The sequence below is a fragment of the Pseudorca crassidens genome, chromosome 5 (genome assembly GCF_039906515.1).
Source record: "Pseudorca crassidens isolate mPseCra1 chromosome 5, mPseCra1.hap1, whole genome shotgun sequence".
In the NCBI taxonomy this organism is placed as follows: domain Eukaryota; kingdom Metazoa; phylum Chordata; class Mammalia; order Artiodactyla; family Delphinidae; genus Pseudorca; species Pseudorca crassidens.
The window spans coordinates 80,680,051-80,698,520 of NC_090300.1; the positions used below are offsets into that span (position 1 = coordinate 80,680,051).

The 18,470-nt window shown below is 41.0% G+C and overlaps 1 protein-coding gene across 1 annotated transcript in view; it reads left to right on the forward strand.

The window, feature by feature from the left end:
* Positions 1-55: 55 nt before the first annotated feature.
* HACD2 (3-hydroxyacyl-CoA dehydratase 2) overlaps positions 56-18,470 on the forward strand; it is a 91,858-nt gene continuing 73,443 nt past the window's right edge. The window contains exons 1-2 of the mRNA XM_067738685.1: positions 56-263; positions 2,799-2,916. Coding sequence (XP_067594786.1) covers positions 109-263; positions 2,799-2,916 — 273 coding nt within the window. The 5' untranslated portion in view covers positions 56-108. The remainder of the gene's footprint in view (positions 264-2,798; positions 2,917-18,470) is intronic.

Consider the following 18,470-nt stretch of genomic DNA (forward strand, 5'->3'; position numbering starts at 1 on the left):
CCCGCGGCCTCGGCCCCGCCTCTCCCTTGTCCTTCCCACCACCCCGCTCGCAGTGGCCAGTCTGGGCGGAGGTGTTCGCGCGAGGAGAGTGTGCTCCCGGCGTTTGATATGGCGGCAGCCGCGGCGACTGCAGCGACGAAAGGGAATGGGGGCGGCGGGGCCCGGGCCGGGGCCGGCGAAGCCAGCGGCTCGCGAAAGAAAAAGGGCCCGGGGCCTCTGGCCACGGCGTACCTGGTCATCTACAATGTGGTGATGACCGCGGGGTGAGGCTGGGGCTCGGGAAGGCGGGGAGAGAGTCTGGCCGGGGAGGGGGCTCTGCGGCAGGAGGAGCGGCCCGGCTGGCCCGCCGCGCGCAGCGCAGCCCCGGTGGCGGGAGTCCGGTCCCCGGCACCTGGGCTCCGGGGGCAGTCGAGGCTGAATCCGCCTGGGTGCTTGCTGGGGGTCGAGCAAGTTCCCAGGTACCGAGCTGGAGTTCCAGTGCTCCAAGGGGGCTCGGGGGAGGCTGCCCAGGCGCTGGTCCGGAGGGCCTTGGGAGGACGTATGGGCTAGCCACACGTCCATGTCTGAGGGGCGTTGTGCCGGGCGATCCTGCAGCGCTGAGAGCCCAGGCGGCAAGTCACGAATGGCGAGCTGTTCTCCCCAAAGGGAGTGGAGGGAGCTGTGTCTGCAGAGTTGACCATTTATTTCGGCGGCTGTTTTCAAAATCCAGGATGAACTTTAATGGGAAAGGTAGTGGAACAGCGTTCAAAGTTTTTGCCCAGTGACATGAGCAGTCCTGTGCTTTAGGTGAGTTTAGACTTTGTAGGATGGATTGAGGTGGGGAAGACACTAGAGATGGAAGGCAGAGTTACTGGGGAGAAGCGTAATAGACCCTGGAAACAGATTTTACCCCCTCTTGTTTCTCCTTTATTTCAGTCCATCCCTTGTCGCAGCGAGTTTTTAGTTGTAGTTATGACACTAACTGTGTGACCTTGGATAAATCATTTTATTTCTCAAGACATCCGTTTTTTCATCTGTAAAAACTAAAGAGTTGAGCTAGGTGATCTCCAAGATTCCTCTAATTCTCTGACCCCATTATTTTTGATGACAAGGATCACAGGATCAGACTGTTACATATTTTTAAATTTTATAAATTTGTAAAAAAAAATTCTTAACATTTTATTATGAAAATTTTCAAACATATAGAAAAGTTGAAAGAACTGTATAATGAACATCCAGTTTTATTTATTTTTAAAATAGATAATACATTGGCCAGGTGCAAAATTGAAAATGTATGCACGGGCATACAGTGAAAATCTTCCCTCTACCTTCCCTTCCACCCAGATTTCCTCCCTGGAAGGCAGATAATTTTGTTTATGTTTCAGATACTGATACAAGCAAATATGTGTACATAGGTATTTTAAAAATATGAATGCTAATGATTAGCATTTCAGCACCTTGCTTTTTTCACACACACACACGCAAACACATCTTGAGAGGATCATAGGCTTTATGGCTAGTATTAGAAATAGCCAGTATTGAAACCTAGGCTCAGAGAAGTTGTGACTTGCTTGACTTGAGGTCACAGAACTTGTTAGTAGTAGTTCTGGGTTTAGAAGCCATATTACAGATGCACGTTTTCTTTATCACATAAATGGTCACAGAATGATTTTAAAAGAATATTCATCAGTGCATATGTGTGTATTTATATATAAAAATTCTTGTCATCTTAGCAAGGGCTTTGATGAGAGCATTGTACTGAAGAGGGATTTTAAGATACATTGGGGAAGACGAAAAGAAGCCTTTATTCCTGAACCATGAACATAGAGAATGGGGTGGAGGGTAAGGAGTGGTATCTTAAACCAGAAGAAAAGTTGGGGATATGAGAGTAAAGTAAGCTTTTTTTCTAGGCTACTGAAAATGCTGAACCAGTTACACCATTAAGGAATTCATTTCTTTTTTTTTTTTTTTACAAACTCTTGTTCGATGTATTTGTATGATAGTTTCTAGAAATAACATAGACCACATACCCCACTGCTTAGGTAAGATTTTACACATAAATAAATCTGTTAGCACCTTCAAGGAGACACACCTTAATAATGATATACCTCATTTAATTATGGAACTTAACAAATAAAAAACTACAAGGCCTGAGAAATTTATTTTGGAGGACAGTAGAACAGAAATGTAGAGTTCAGAGCCATATGCCTAAGTGCTTCCCTGTTTTGTGTTTTGTATTGATCTGGCTTTCTTTACTAAATTGATTTTGGGAATCTCAGCTTAAAAACCTTTTATTCTTTTTAAAAAACAAACCATTTATTCATATGTCATTTGCAGTCTTTTAAAAGAATAGATTTTAAGGTAGGGGTATGTTCAATGAGATACTTCTAAAAATAGTTTAAAACATCTCTCCACCCTGTTGTTATTACAGACCCTTTAACTGCACAGGGCATTTAAAATTTTCCTTTAATAGTTTTTTTCTCTTGTCTTGGACTTCCTGGCATCTAATTTAGCTGCTCAAGGACCAATTTAGCTTATTTCCCTCCTTTTGGTCTTGTTCTCAACGGGCAAGGTTGCCAAAAAGCTGAGCTCCAGATGGGTGAGGTGCCACTGTGCTTTTGCAAAAAGCACTCTTCGTAGGGTGCTGCTGGAGGTGCAACATTTCTGTGCATTACATACAGCTTAGCGTTTGAGAGTGATAATCGATAAACCTAGGACACAGATCTTGAGTTCACCTTTAGTAATATCTATGATTGCCACATCTTTCTATTATAATCCTACTTACTTTTTTTTTTTCTTCTGATTGCTCTTTTTCTTAGGTGGCTCGTTATAGCTGTTGGTCTGGTCAGAGCATACCTGGCTAAGGGTAGCTATCATAGCCTTTATTATTCCATTGAAAAGCCTTTGAAATTCTTCCAAACTGGAGCCTTATTGGAGGTGGGTCCTGAGATTTGTTGTTGTTGATTTCTGTTGTTTTAAAATTAAAAACAAGCTACTAAATTATATTGAAGTAGCCATGTTTCTGCTGGATTTGCTTTAAATGTTGAAAACTTGCCTCGTAGAACGCTGTGTATAATGTTGATACCTGGTTTATCTTTTTGACATTCTACATAAATAAGATCTCATTTAACTTGTATTACCTGGAATATATTTTACATTTAACTTTTATTGGCAATCAAATGAAACAAGCTTATATTAGGATTTTTAAAAATTCTAGGGACTTCCTAGGGAAGTGTTAGCAAACTCAGATACTTACAGGGACCGGGCATATAATGGGAACAGTGAAGTTGGTGAGTGTAGGATGTCAGGAATGATAAATATAAGAAATAGTAGAGCCTGTTTAAAAGCCTCCAAAAACCTTTTTAAACAATAGTTTACTAATTTCCCTGTATTAAGGGTAATATATATATCCAGTCCTGTCTTCTGGGGTAAGTATATGATAGGATTTTTGACTTGCAATTCAAATTATTTTAAGCAAAAGGAAATTTATTGGCTTCTGTAGTTGATAAAGATAATAGGGTTAACTTACAAAATCAAAGGAACCAGCTTGGGAATGAGAACCAAGGATTTGATGTTGCAGCACTCTCTTTCCATCTCTCATCACTGCTTCTCTCTATTTCTCTTTGAATATTAGTCTTAGGCTCTCCTACTGCAGATTGCCTTCTCCACCTGGTGGGAGAGAGCTTATTTTTTCAGCGTTAGGGAAGGTTTCTGGTTGGTCTTACCTAGACCAATCACTCTTGCCAGTGATGTGAAATACTTGATTAGTCAGATCTAGGACACATGCCCATACTTCTGGCCAAGGGACTGTAGACTTCGTTAATGGAAAAGGGGGAATGAGGTAGCTTTGGGCACACACCATAGCTGCCATAGTTCATTATGGTGAAAAATTTTCGGGTTGCAGAGAAGATCTGATATTCAGTTTCATTTTACCTAGCCTTTAGGCCAAGCCCATCATGACATTTGGAAGGCTGTTTAAGAAAAGACCGTTTATCTCCATGAAATGAGATGTTACCTCAACCTCTCACCCTCTTTTTTTTTTTTTAATTAGTTTATTTACTTATATTTGGCTGCGTTGGGTCTTCGTTGCTGCGGGCAGGCTGGGGGCTACTCTTCGTTGTGATGTGTGGCCTTATCATCGCAGTGGCTTCTCTTGTTGAGGAGCACGGGCTCTAGGATGCATGGGCTTCAGTAGTTGCAGCATGTGGGCTTCAGTATTTGCAGCATGCGGGCTCAGTAGTTGTGGCTCACAGACTCTAGAGCGCGGGCTCTGTAGTTGTGGCACACGAGCTTAGTTGCTCCACGGCATGTGGGATCTTCCAGGACCAGGGCTCGAACCCGTGTCCCCTGCATTGGCAGGCGGATTCTTAACCACTGCGCCACCAGGGAAGCCCTCACCCTCATTTCTGAAAGCAGAAAGTTGTAGGTTTTGGGTTTTTTTCTCCCAGAAAGCAGAGAGATTTCAATACTGTCCATACTTATATGTTTAAGTTAGATGGTATGATGAAATGAACGTACAGCTGGAGGCTGAGTGCCCTTATTCTAAGCATGCTGGTTTTACCAACTTACTTTGTGAATTTGGGCGAGTCATTTATCTCTTGTCCACCTTGTTTTCTCATTTGTAAAATAATTAGTTTGAAGTAGATTTGTAAAGTTCCTTTCTGCCCTAACAGTTTGAGTTTGAGGAGACTAGCAAATCCTTGTGTGGGCCATATTGTAAACTTAGAGGCTTAAATTTTGGGGGGAAAGGGGCAGTAGTAAATAAGTATCACTTGTCTGTCAGAGCTTTGGCCAGCACAGTTCTCAAGCTACAGAGAACCAAGTTTGGAGTCAAGACCATCAGAAACTGCCTGAGCGCTTGATATAGTAAGTTGTATCCAACTGGAATACTTCAATAATTTACTAATTTAAAGGGGATTCTACCTCTGTAAGACTTGGTAATATTAGAGGTATAATTTTTAAAATTTAAGGATATCTTAGGGAAGGTTGTGACATTAAATAGTGTGATGCAAAATCTACTCAGGAACCAGATCTTAGACTTGGAGGGATTAGCGCATTAATCCCTATAAAATTTTTAATAGGGATTTAAGAAAATATTTTGGAGTTCTGGTTTTATCTCTGTTATCCCCACTAAGACCCAATTAGGTGACAAATCCTGGATTTGATTTTGGGAAAAGAACTCTGCAAAATGAATGAAGACTCCCTGGGATGTGCAGAGAATTAGCTTTGTAGATGGCAGTGATGGCAGTAGACCCCTCAACCTGAGACAAGAGAGCAGGCTTGCTAGAGCTGCATCTCCTGAGCCGTCCATTAAGGAATGTTTTATTGCCTACCTAACCTACATAGTATAATGTGCTTAGTGTTGTTTAATTACAGATAAGTTGTCCTTATGGAAATTATTCGTGCTTGACAATAAACCGTGTTTATAGGAGGAAAAAATGAGTCCAGGGAGGTCAGCTACTCACTTATATCTCTGCATGAATATTCTGAATAGTAATCTGTGTGATTATCCTTTAGTAGGTTCTGTGGGAATTTGCTTTAAGAGGAAATAGAGATTACTTGTTCTCAAGAAACTTCAAATCTTCTTAGGAAAATATAACACTTTGCTTTTTAAAAATATAAAACATTTACTAAGCAAGTGTAAATGGGCATGTAGTAGTGTAATACAGAAAGACTTTCTGAGGAAATTAAATGATTTTTTGCAAAATGGGTGCAAAGATATATTGAGTTTGTGATACAATAATATAGCTTTTTAAAAAAATATTTATTTCTGGGGCTTCCCTGGTGGCGCAGTGGTTGAGAGTCCGCCTGCCGATGCAGGGGACGCAGGTTCATGCCCCGGTCCGGGAAGATCCCACATGCCGCAGAGCGGCTGGGCCCGTGAGCCATGGCCGCTGAGCCTGTGCGTCCAGAGCCTATGCTCCGCAACGGGAGAGGCCACAACAGTGAGAGGCCTGCGTACTGCAAAAAAAAAAAAAAAAAAATTATTTCTTTGGCTGCACCAGGTCTTAGTTGCGGCAGCAGACAGGATCTCCATTGCTGTGTGCGGGATCTTCATTGTGGCATGCAGAATCTTTCTGTTGTTGTTGCAGCATTCAGGACCTTTAGTTACGGTATGCGGGACCTTTAGTTGCGGCATGTGGGACCTTTAGTTGCGGCATGCGGGATCTAGTTCCCTGACCAGGGATTGATCCTGGGCCCCTACGTTGGGAGCATGGAAGCTTAGCCACTGGACCACCAGGGAAGTCCCAATAATATAGCTTTTTAATAAAGTAGACAGAAATCCTAATTTTTTTCCACACACGTATCCAAGAATGTCTTGAGTAATTTTTATAGATAGTTTTTCAAAATATTCCACAGGTGATAGTTAAATAAGTATGTGTTTGAGTCACTGTAATGGGTGCCATGGAGGTTGAGCCCTTGCTAGTAAAGACATTAAAATCCTACTGGGTAGATGACTATGTTAGGACTCTTGGCTGGAGATTATAGAAACTGACTTAAACTGTAAGGGGAATTTATTATAAGTGTATAGTATGTCCCATGGAATCCAAGGGTGGGGATGCAGCTGGGCTTTAGGAATGGCCTGGAATCTGGGACTGGAGCACCACAGGGAACCCAGGAGGTCTTGCTCTGTCTCTTATCTCTACTATTGTCTCTCTCTCTTCTTCTCTGATTCTTCTCTTCTTGCAGACTGGGTTTTGTTTTTGGTTTCTTAGTCTGTGTGGCAGACAATGGTAACAGAAAACTCCTGAGATTGTAGTTTCTGCAATCGAGAGCAGCTAATTAAAAACAATATTATTTCCATTTCCATATTCCTAGCAAAGGGCCTATATATGTCCAGCTTGAATCAGGTGCTTATTCCTGGACCTGTAGACAAGAGTAGGGTCACATTAACCATATAGAAGTTGGAGGGAAGGGACAATTTATAGAAAAGTGGTGCTAGGCATTAAGTCCAAGAAGTATTTACCAAAGTAATGAGACGCAATACAGTGAAGATGGTAAGGCATGAGATGATTTATAAATTGTTAGAAAGTAAAATACTGATAACTTTGTGGGCCAAGGGATCAGTGTGTGAATAACTACAATGTGTCTTGAGTTGAATCTGAGAGCTAATTAACATAGGTAGCAAAAGTATATTTTTAAAATGCCATTCATAGATAAATAAAATATATCTCCATACCATAAAATGAGTGAATTACTGGTACTTGTTATAACATGGATGAATCTTGAAAACATGCTTTGTGAAAGAAGCCAGAAACAAAAAGCCATGTGTTGTTTGATTCCATTTATACAAAATGTCCAGAATAGGCAAATCATAGAGACAGAAAGTAGATTAATGGTTGCCAGGGGCTGTGGGGAGGAGAGAATGGGGAGGGACTGCTAATGGGTACAGGATTTCCTTTTAAGGTGATGAAAATATTCTTGAATTAGATGGTGGTATGGTTGCACAACCTTGGGAACATAACTAAAAATCACTGAATGTACACTTTAAATAAGTGAATTTTGTGATATGTGAATTATATCTCAATTTTTAAAAAATGCCGTTCAGGGGCTTCCCTGGTGGCGCAGTGGTTGAGAGTCCGCCTGCCGATGCAGGGGACGCGGGTTCGTGCCCCGGTCCGGGAAGATCCCACGTGCCGCGGAGCGGCTAGGCCCATGAGCCATGGCCGCTGAGCCTGCGCGTCCGGAACCTGTGCTCCGCAATGGGAGAGGCCAGAACAGTGAGAGGCCCGCGTGCCGCAAAAAAAAAAAAAAATGCTGTTGATCTATAATGAGCCGGATAAATTTTCTTTTTACTTTATTCTTTTTTTCGGGTCCATGATGTTCATGGATAAGGACAGACTATCTTTCCAGCTTTGTTAAGAACTGAGTTAAAGTTTAGAAATTAAAGATCCTACATTATGGCGCTTTAAAATTATTTCTAAGAGAATTTGGATTTCTAAATATATTTAGTTAACATAAGAATGTAATTGCAGCAAAGACATTTTCAAATACTCGTAATTGGATGTGCCTCTGTGATTGACAGTGAGGATTCCAGTAGGTTAAGGACTGCTCTGCAGAGACATTAATTGTTGAGACTAATACAGACCATCTTCAACACATGTACATCAGTACATATATTCAATATCATTTACCTGCCACCGTCCATCTTGGAATATCTAATGGACCACAGGCACCTCCTTTCCTTCTTATTCTCTTCCATCTCCTTCTAATGCTTGGAACCCTCTTATCTACCGAAAAATAAAATAAAATAAAGAAAAATAGTGTCATTTGTTATCTTTTCCTAGAGTTGATTTAGGACTGGGTCTGAAATGGCAGAACTGGTTCTGGAGAAGCAGTGAAGGAGAGAAGATAGCTTTTGTTGTTTTCTAAGCCCCATCTCTGTATTCTGGTCTAATTCTCATGCCTCACGTCACAACTCTCCTCAGATCCTTTAATGAAATAATAGGAAACTGATTTTGGATATTTCTCTAAAATATAGCAAAATCTTAAGAATTTGTAGGAAGAGGGCTCCCATCTTGTCTCCCTGCCAGTTTTTGTCTTTTTGCCTCAACTACTGGATGATTTTTTCCCACAGAGATACTAGGTGGTTGGGTTCTGTGATATTACTAATACTTTAGGCACATTATATATTAACTTTGCCTTTCTGAACTCATCTGGGGACATAACCATCATCTGTAATATTTTTCTTCCTTTTGGAAACATGCTAATTTCTCAGTAATTTTAAAAAGGAACTTCTGAAACACAAGCTATATGCACATTTTAGACTAACTTTATTCTGAGGACTTGTTTTGAGAAACCAGCCGTCTAAAAGAGACTTCTGAAAAGCTAGCAGAGCAAGTCATAGTAGAGCTATCTGACACAAACAGGAATGACAGCAAACCCAGACAAACCAGCTTCAGAAACAGTGTGAAAACCAGAGGGAAATAGAACTTGGGTATAATTAATAAGTGTCACAACATTAGAAGGGAAGAGGGAGACTGTGGGAAACAGGAGTCCACCCACACAGGCCTCACTGCTTAACAACTCAAGCAAATTGATACGGTATTCAGAGAAGATAGGTATTGGCTATAGAAAAGAGTGTGCTAAAATTTTTTTTTTAAGAGAACTAAAAATGTCAATGGTGGCGGTTCAGGGCAGGAAGCAGGCCACAGTGCAGAGAAATAAGTGATACTGAAGATTCAAGAAAGGCGGGAGTTCCTAGTTATAGTCTCAGCTAAAACAGATTACAGAGCAGAAACCATTGGGACTGTTTAGAGTGTACTATTTGAATGTCAAAAAGAACATTACAAAATACATAGTGCCAGGCATATCAGAGATATTATGTGTTGGTGGACTAGCTAATGCATGAATGATTATCAATAAAACAGAAAAACAAAATATACAGGAAAGTAGTGAAACTTAACAGATGAATAGTATAGTAGAACCCAGGTATCTAGAAAACAGAATGAGGGTATACAACCTGTCAAAAAGTACGGCTACCAGAAGTAGAAAAGATTGGAAAGTATAGCTCAAAGACAATCAGGAAAAATTCTAGAAAACTATTCAGAACGGAAAGCCCCTCTCAGTGCGGTTATTGAGAGTATATGGAGTTGTACATAGGCACTGTTTTTCAAGAAAAAAAATCCCTTCCCTTCCTGGGCACCTATTTGTTAAATTTTTAAACTTAAAAGAAAGATAAGTGATTTCTAGCAGAGAAGAGATCTTAAAATGTAATAGTAAAACAACTTGGGACGTTAGACTTTGAAAAATAAAAAGATTCATATGAAGCTAGGAGACAGCATTAGATTCCTGAATAACAGACCATGCCATTTCCTACAGATGGAGACATTTTGAAAACACCTACCAAAATAATAGAACTTTGAAAGAACCTTATCAAAGGGTTTTTAACTGATATATAAGTAAATAAAATTAACCAATTCTTTTTTTTTAATAAATTTATTTTTTATTTATTTATTTTTGGCTGCGTTGGGTCTTCACTGCTGCATGCAGGCTTTCTCTAGTTGTGGCGAGCAGGGGCTACTCTTTGTTGCGATGCACGGGCTTCTCATTGCAGTGGCTTCTCTTGTGGAGCATGGGCTCTAGGCGTGCGGACTTCAGTAGTTGTGGCGCACGGGCCTAGTTGCTCTGCAGCATGTGGGATCTTCCTGGACCAGGGCTCAAACCCGTGTCCCCGACCTTGGCAGACGGTTTGTTAACCACTGTGCCGCCAGGGAAGTCCAATAAAATTAACCAATTCTTTAGACTAGCACTGTGCAGAAGAACTTTCTGCAACGATAATATTCCAAATCTGTGCTGTCTGATATACTAGCCGCTGTTGAGCCCATGGGGCAGGTGAGACTGAAAATCTTGAGTTTTATTTACTTTTAACTGAAATTTAAATAGGCACATGTGGCTAGTGACTACTGCATTGACAGCATAGCTTTAGACCGTCATACAGATTGCAAGGTATCCACATGTAATTTCATAAAATATTTCAGATTCTCCCAGGGTAGAACGAAGTGGGAAGGAGGGAAAGCAAAGGAAGACAAACCTTGTGATGTAAATTTTAGGTCACAACAGAGTTTATAAACTTTTTAATTCATAAGACAAAAGTAATGAGAATAATTATTAAAATATGGTGATGTTTTCAGGTTAGGAAAATCAAAAGAAAAAAAAGCAAATTGCAGATATTGGAAAAGGTATGGAAGGGTGCATATCAAACTGTTACTAGTGCTTACCTCTGAGGACGGATGTGGTATTTGGGGGGAATACAAGGGAATTTCTCCTTTTTATTCTATATACTTTAGTGTGCATTTACATATCACTTTGTGAATCTTTAAATTAAAAAGGAAAGATATAATATGTAATAAATATGTAATAAAGTATAATAGAAAACAAAAATGAATTAGGAAAATAAGATTTAAAAGTTCTTTGAGGGCTTCCCTGGAGGCACAGTGGTTAAGAATCCACCTGCTGGGCTTCCCTGGTGGCGCAGTGGTTGGAGGTCCACGTGCCGATGCAGGGGACATGGGTTCATGCCCCGGTCCGGGAAGATCCCACATGCTGCAGAGCGGCTGGGCCCGTGAGCCATGGCCGCTGAGCCTGCGCGTCCGGAGCCTGTGCTCCGCAACGGGAGAGGCCACAACAGTGAGAGGCCCACGTACCACAAAAAAAAAAAAAAAAAGAATCCACCTGCTAAGGCAGGGGACACAGGTTCAAGCCCTGGTCTGGGAAGATCCCACATGCTGCGGAGCAACTGAGCCCCATGGGCCACAGCTGCTGAGCCTGCACTCTGGAGCCCATGAGCCACAGCCGCTGAGCCTGCGTGCCACAACTACTGAAGCCCACACACCTGGAGCAGGTGCTCCGCAACAAGAGAAGCCACAGCAATGAGAAGCCCACACACCACGACGAAGAGTAGCCCCCGCTCACTACAACTAAAGAAAGCCCACACACAGCAAAGACCCAATGCAGCCAAAAATAAAATAAATTTATTTTTAAAAAAAGTTCTTTGAAAAAAGAAGAAAATAGACAGCTTAGATAGGTTATCTTTTGATTTAAAATGAAGTACAGAATTTTACATCTGTTAAATTAAAAAGACAGTAGCAGTAACAATAAACTTATAGGATGATTGACTACACACAAATGCATTGTTTCTGATGTCTTTGCAAGTAGACTCATTAATTTTATCAAAGTAAAAAAGTAGGATGGTGGTTACTCGTTTAAAAAGCAAAATTCAACAATCTGTTGCCTGTAAGACTGACGTAAGCTTACTAAAGGACAAACCAGCCTTCCACGACCAAGCAGGCAAGAAAAACAGGACCATCCTGCTTAAGATAAAGTTGATTTCAGAGCAGAAGCCAAAGAGAAACTTGCCGCATTTACAATTTGTCACGCAGAAGGAACATGGTAGACACATGTTGGTGGAATTTATTAATGGCTGAATGATTATCATAGAAAAGCTGGCAGAAATGGCTAAAGAAGTAAAAATAGAATTGTACTTGAGAAGTGTCACAGTATATGTAAAAGAACACTGGAGACAAGAAATTGGGGTACTAAGACTTGGTTGTGCCACTTGGTCTCAACCTCTCTGTAATGAATATTCTGGATTAGATGACCTTAACACTTTTTTTCCAGTTCTAAGTGCTGTGGGGCTTCAACATTTCACAGTCAGAATATGAAAATAGAGCAGATAATGAATTAATAAATTATAGAGCCAAATACAGCAAAAAAGGTCAGATTAAGTGACAGAAAAAGTAACAGTGATTACGGAAATTTCACCTATTTCCTCCTTCAAAAATGGATATAAAAGGATTTTGAAAACATGTTTGGATTGAAACCTTTGAGAGAGCGCACTAAATACCCTCTTTTTCTTGCTTATGTTCTGAACATTGGGAAATAACTCAAATTGTATAAGGACCCTAAAAATCACCTTTATTAGTGATAAAGGCCTAGCGGGAGGCTGTGTGTTAGTGTGCAAGTCAAGCAGGTTTGCTAACTGAACTCCAGAGGTAGACTCTGCCTCCCCCAGGCAGCAGGGGCCAGGGCAGCATGGAGAAAACCAGAGAGCTTGGGGTTCTCTGTGGAAGCCCTAGGGTGGAGCTGAGGTACGCATGCCCCATTCTTGCCAATTTACTGATCAGATGCGTCATCCTTCCTTTCCCAAGTAAAGTGATTAATGGGTGGAGAGAGACCAGAAATATTTGGAAGAAAAGCCTTCTCATGAAGCCAGAGGAGAGGGGAAAGGTGTTTGCCTCTAATCATAATCATCTATAACATAAGTGCTATATATTCATCGTAGCAAAACCCAGATATACATAAAGAAGAAAAAACATGTCGGTCATAAGATAATGATAACTGCTGATAACGTATCGATGTCTTTCAAGGCTACATGTTGTTATATAGGTAAGTTTTAAGAAAAAAAGATGAAATCATAAATACATATAATTTTCAAAACTAACCAAATACTGGTAAACATAACCCAAATTAGTTCTAGACCTCTCCATAACATGAGTGTAGTAGACATGCTTTGTGGAGCTGCCCAGCTCAGGGGGTTTTATTCTCTGGAAATTTTCACAGTTCTACCACTAGACCCATACCAGCTGCATCTCTACCCCTGACTCTGCCTCTCAGGCCATAGCTCGCTGATCCAGGGTTGCACACCTGACCCAAACTGGGCTGGTCAGACTTTTCTCCAGGAATGTGGAATTTTGAATTGAAAGACAGAAATTGGAACTTACTATAGCTGAATAATGTTAAATCCATGAACTAAAGCTGCTTGGGTTCGTATTCCTCTTGAGACTTGTTACTCTTTTTTGGACTTTGTTATTGTTATTTTACCTTAGATTAAAAATGAAACTGAAGGGTGAATAGACACAGCACAGAGGATTTTTACAGGCAGTGAAACTACTCTGTATGATACTGTAATGGTGGGTACATGTCATTATACATTTGTCCAAGCCCATAGAAGGTATAACAGCAACATTGAACCCTCAGCTACGGACTTCGAGTGACAGTGATGTGTCAGTACAGGTCCATCAGTTGTAACAAACATACCACGCTGGTTGGGGATTTTGATAGTGGGGAGGCTGTGCTTGAGTGGGGGGCAGGGGGTAAATGGGAGAGCTCTGTACCTTCCTCTCAGTTTTGCTGTGAACCTAAAACTACTCGTTAAAAAATGGAAGTCTTTTTAAAAAATGAAACTGAACAAACTTGTTGGTAACTTACAAAATTAATTTCCTTAGTGCAAATCTTAGAAACTTTTACAAAAAAGATGTTTCAAAGTAACCTATTGTGAAAGATGACATTCAACATTGAGCTTGAATTTTGAAACTAAAATGAGCTTATTGCCACTGGGTGGAAATGGAAAGGGTTCAAGAGAGAGATGTTTACTGCTTTTTTTTTTTTTTTTTGCAGTTTTTCTTTCTGTAATTGATCATGAGGTTATAGTTGATACCTGTGGCTTCCTTCTTCTACTACCCATTCCATATTTCCCTTACCCACAGCAGTGACCCAAACCTTCATTCCCAAGGGGTCTGAGTCCTTAGTCATTCTGCCTCTTTTTGGTTGCTGTAGTTTTCCATTAACGTTTACTACTGGAAATGCTAAGAGGTGCCTCAGAACCCCCTGGCTTCCATATATAGTCCGCTTTGCCTCGATTGTGTATGGCAACATGATATCCCCTTGGCAATCAGGATTGACCACTCCCTCCATAGATAAACCCCCTTTTTTTGCCTATTGGTGCAGTAGCATGAATAAGGAGCCCAAAATGCCAAATGGCAGTCTAATCTTCCAATTCAGTAGAACCATTGTTGTCACCTGGTGCAACCAGTAACCTTGTGGAGACTAAGCTCTCCAAACAAGTAGAGCTCAAAGTTGCCAGGATGGAAGGCAGAAATTCTTTACGTGGGTTAATAGGTATAATAGTGAGAGTAGCCACTCCTACTTCCTCCCCTTGATTCTTGGACCTGTGTAATCCGGTGATGAGGAATACAGCATCTGTGATTCAAAGTATAAACTGCGTCCTGTAAGGCAGAACCCTATTCTTTCAAGGTGCTGTCTCCCAGTTGGCATCATAACTGAGTCTTCGGTAAATCATTCTACCTTTCAACTAAGCCAGGCATTTCTGGGTGATGGCATATGTGGTTAAGAGCAAACGATCCAGTGGGCCTGAGCCCATTGATGTATGCATTTCTTTTGCTGTGAAGTCAGTTCTTTGATCAGACACAATACTTTGTAGAATGCTATGATGGCAGATCAGGCACCCTGTGAGTTCATAGATGGCGACACTGGCAGAGGCATTGTGGGCAAGGAGGGCAAATCCATATCTAGAGTATGTGTTTATTCCAGTGAGGGCAAATGTCTGCTCCCTCCTTGGTGGAAGAAATCCCATGTAATCGACCTATCCTCAAGTTGTGTGCTGTCCGCCTGGGAAATGATGCTTTATAGGGCCCTTAATTCTGATCTCGGCTATTGGCAGATTAGGCGCTCAGCAGTAGGGTTAACCAGGTCTGCCTTGCTAAAAGTAAGTTCATGTTGTTGAGCCCGTGCGTAGCCTCCATTCTTGTTAACGTGGCCAATTTGTTCATGGGTCTATTGAGGAAACACTGGGATGGCTGGGAAGAGTCTAGTTGACGTTAATAGTGTCCATCATTTTGTCCACCATCATTAAGAGTCTCCTTTACAGTAGATGCCATTTGGTGAGCATTCACGTGAGACAAATATTTTCAATGTCTATGCCCATTCTAAGAGATCCATCCACATACTTCTTCCCCAACTTTCCTTGTCACTATCTTCCAATCCTGTTCCTTCCAAGTCCCTGACCATCCAGCTAAACCATTAGAAACTGCTCATGAATGAGTCTAAATCTGTACTTCTGGTTATCTCTCATTCCAGACACAGGAGAGAAGCAAATGTACTGCTCAAAGTTCTGAATATTTATGGTTTGTAAGGCACAGATCTCAAAATCAATAATATATGTAGTGGTTAAGAACACCAGCGCTGGAGCCTGGCTGCCTGTGTACAAATTCTGCCAGTTCCATTCATGCCCCAGTCTCCTGCTGGCTTTGGGGAGTCTCCTGGAGAGGCTGGGGAAGGGGGGCTCACCCAGGGAACACAGACACTGGTGGCAGACACATTGGGGAGCATTCAACCGCGTGAACACTCCTAGCAGCTGACATTGGATCATTAGCACGATGACATATTTTCAAGGGAGATTTTGAACATGGCAAGTCTTCTGAATGAGGTATGCTTATTTTAGTTCAGTAATTCTCAGTAGATCTCAGCAAGAGCAGTGTGACCCCTCTAGAGTGCGATTTAGAAAACTGAGAGGGTATTTTGATTGCCACAATGAATGGGGGTGCTATAAGTAGATGTCCTGCGCTGTCTGAGACAGTCCAACCCAGTGGAGGTCTGTATTCCCCCTGACTTTTGTATATACCATGGGCTGATCCCTCTCCAAATATAAATTGATAGTTTTGTAGTACATATTCATACTAAAAATCTTCACGAGAAATTAAACAAAAAGCTTATTAAGTTAGAAGAAGGTCATTGTCTTAGTTTTCTCTTGCTGCATGACAAAATACCACAAACTTAGTGGCTTAAAACCACACTCATTTATTAGCTCACAGTTCTATAAGTCAGAAACTGGGCTTGGCTGGGTTCTCTGCTCAGGGTCTCATTAAGGTGCCAGTTGGGTTGGCTTCTATCTGGGGGCTCTGGGAAAGAGTCTGCTTCTAAGCTTATTCAGCTTGTTGACAGAATCCACTTAACCTGTGGTTGTAGGTCTAAGGTCCCATTTCCTTACTAGCTATCAGCTGGAGGTCACTCCTAGCTCCTAGAGGCTGCTTTCCAGTCCCTGCACATGGCCTCCTCCATCTTCTAAGTGAGAAATGGCATATTGAATATCTTTTGTTCCTTGAATATCTTTGAGTTCCTCTTCTGCCACCAGCTGGAGAAAACTCTCTGCTTTTAAAAGACTGGCCTGGTTGGATCAGGCCTACCCACATAATCTCTGTGCCTTAAAATCAGTTGACTTTGGACTTTAATTACGTTTGCAAAATTCCCGCCCTGTGGTACCTTGTTTAGTGTTTGATTGGATAACCAAGGTACAAGAATCTTAGGGAATCATCTTTTGGATTCTACCTAGCACAGTTGGTATGAATAGGGAGCTTAAGTGAAATAAAGGTATCATCTCAAAATAATTGAGTAATTTGTTCACTCTGCACATTCTGTTCTGTAAACATTATAGCATTTTCAGCTTGCATATTTAGTTGAAAAGGATTCCAGTGCAACAGTGCTATAACTGCAAAAGCAATGAAATTTTTGATTGAAAATATGGAACAGATTGAGATTCCTGTTCAGACTTTAAGTTAATGGAGACTCGTTAAATGCAGGGATCTCATTCAATTTCTTTTTTTTTTTAATGAATTCATTTATTTAATTTATTTTTGGCTGCATTGGGTCTTCGTTGCTGCGTGCGGGCTTCCTCTAGTTGCGGCAAGTGGGGGCTACTCTTCGTTGTGGTGCGTCGGCTTCTCATTGCAGTGGCTTCTTTTGTTGGGGAGCATGGACTCTAGGTGCGTGAGCTTCAGTAGTCATGGCACGTGGGCTCAGCAGTTGGGCCCATGGGCTCTAGAGTACAGGCTCACTAGTTACGGCCTATGGGCTTAGTCACTCCGCAGCATGTGGGATCTTCCTGGACCAGGGATCGAACCCGTGTCCCCTGCATTGGCAGGCAGATTTATTTTTTAATTAAATTTTAAAAAATTTTTAATTTATTTTTGGCTGCACTGGGTCTTCATTGCTGCGTGTGGGCTTTTCTCTTTGTTGTGGTGCATGGGCTTCTCATTGTGGTGGCTTCTCTTGTTGTGGAGCACAGGCTCTAGGCGCACAGGCTTCAGTAGTTGTGGTTCACAGGCCCTAGAGCGTACGCTCGGTAGTTGTGGCACACGGGCTTAATTGCTCCGCGACATGTGGGATCTTCCCGGACCAGAGCTGGCACCTGTGTCCCCTGCATTGGCAGGCAGATTCTTAACCACTGCCCCACCAGGGAAGCCCCCTCGATTTCTTTAATATAACTATTTTAATAATATTTTATACTGCCTTTTTTTGAATCACTACAGTTCAGTTTTTTCCTAAAACTATCCACAGTTAAACAACTACTTTATCACATCTTGCATTACTGTTTTTTTGTCTAATCCATCTTCTTTTCCTTGTCACACCATTCAGAGAATATTGTTTCCAAATTCTTTTTACAGACCAGGCACAGATTGTATGTCCCAGTGGGATTTCAAAGCAGAAGGATGTTTTCTGTGATACTTTCTTCCTACCCTATCCCATGACATAATCTAGGGGATTATTTTGACACCACACTTACAAATAAATAAGACCTAGCTTCATTTGTGATAATGTTGTACTTCCTCATTTTCTCTACTTTGTTATTTACTTGCCGTGTTGTTTTAACTTCAGTTAAGATTACTCCCCTATGTCCATTATTATCTTAATACTGTTTTTATTTTAGGGTTGGTCTGTACCTCTGTTCTTTTATTTTCCTTTTCTTATCTAAAGTGCTTTCTTGTATTCTTATTTTTAAATCCAAACTTATTCATCATAAGTTGATACATATATCTGACTGCTTCATTATGTCATTGTGTCCCCAAGCATTTATCTGTGGAAATACATATTTTTTTAAATAAACTACTATCTTTTTATTTCTTCTTTACATATTGGTTAGGACACTTTATTTGTTTTAATTTTTGTGCAAGTAAGTTGTATCATCTATGAATTTTATATTTAGTAAAGGAGGCATTATAAAATATGTGATTAAAAAGGGGAGATTGGGTCTCATAGGACTAAGATTTGTTCTGTCACACAAAGAAGACATGATAGGCCTTAAGGTTATCCATCCTTTCCTGCAGTGTCCTATTGTAAATCAGCAGCCTGGATGTCTTGCCACATACATGAATAGAATAGGTTTTCTATCTAGGCACTATCATCTGTCTTGTCTC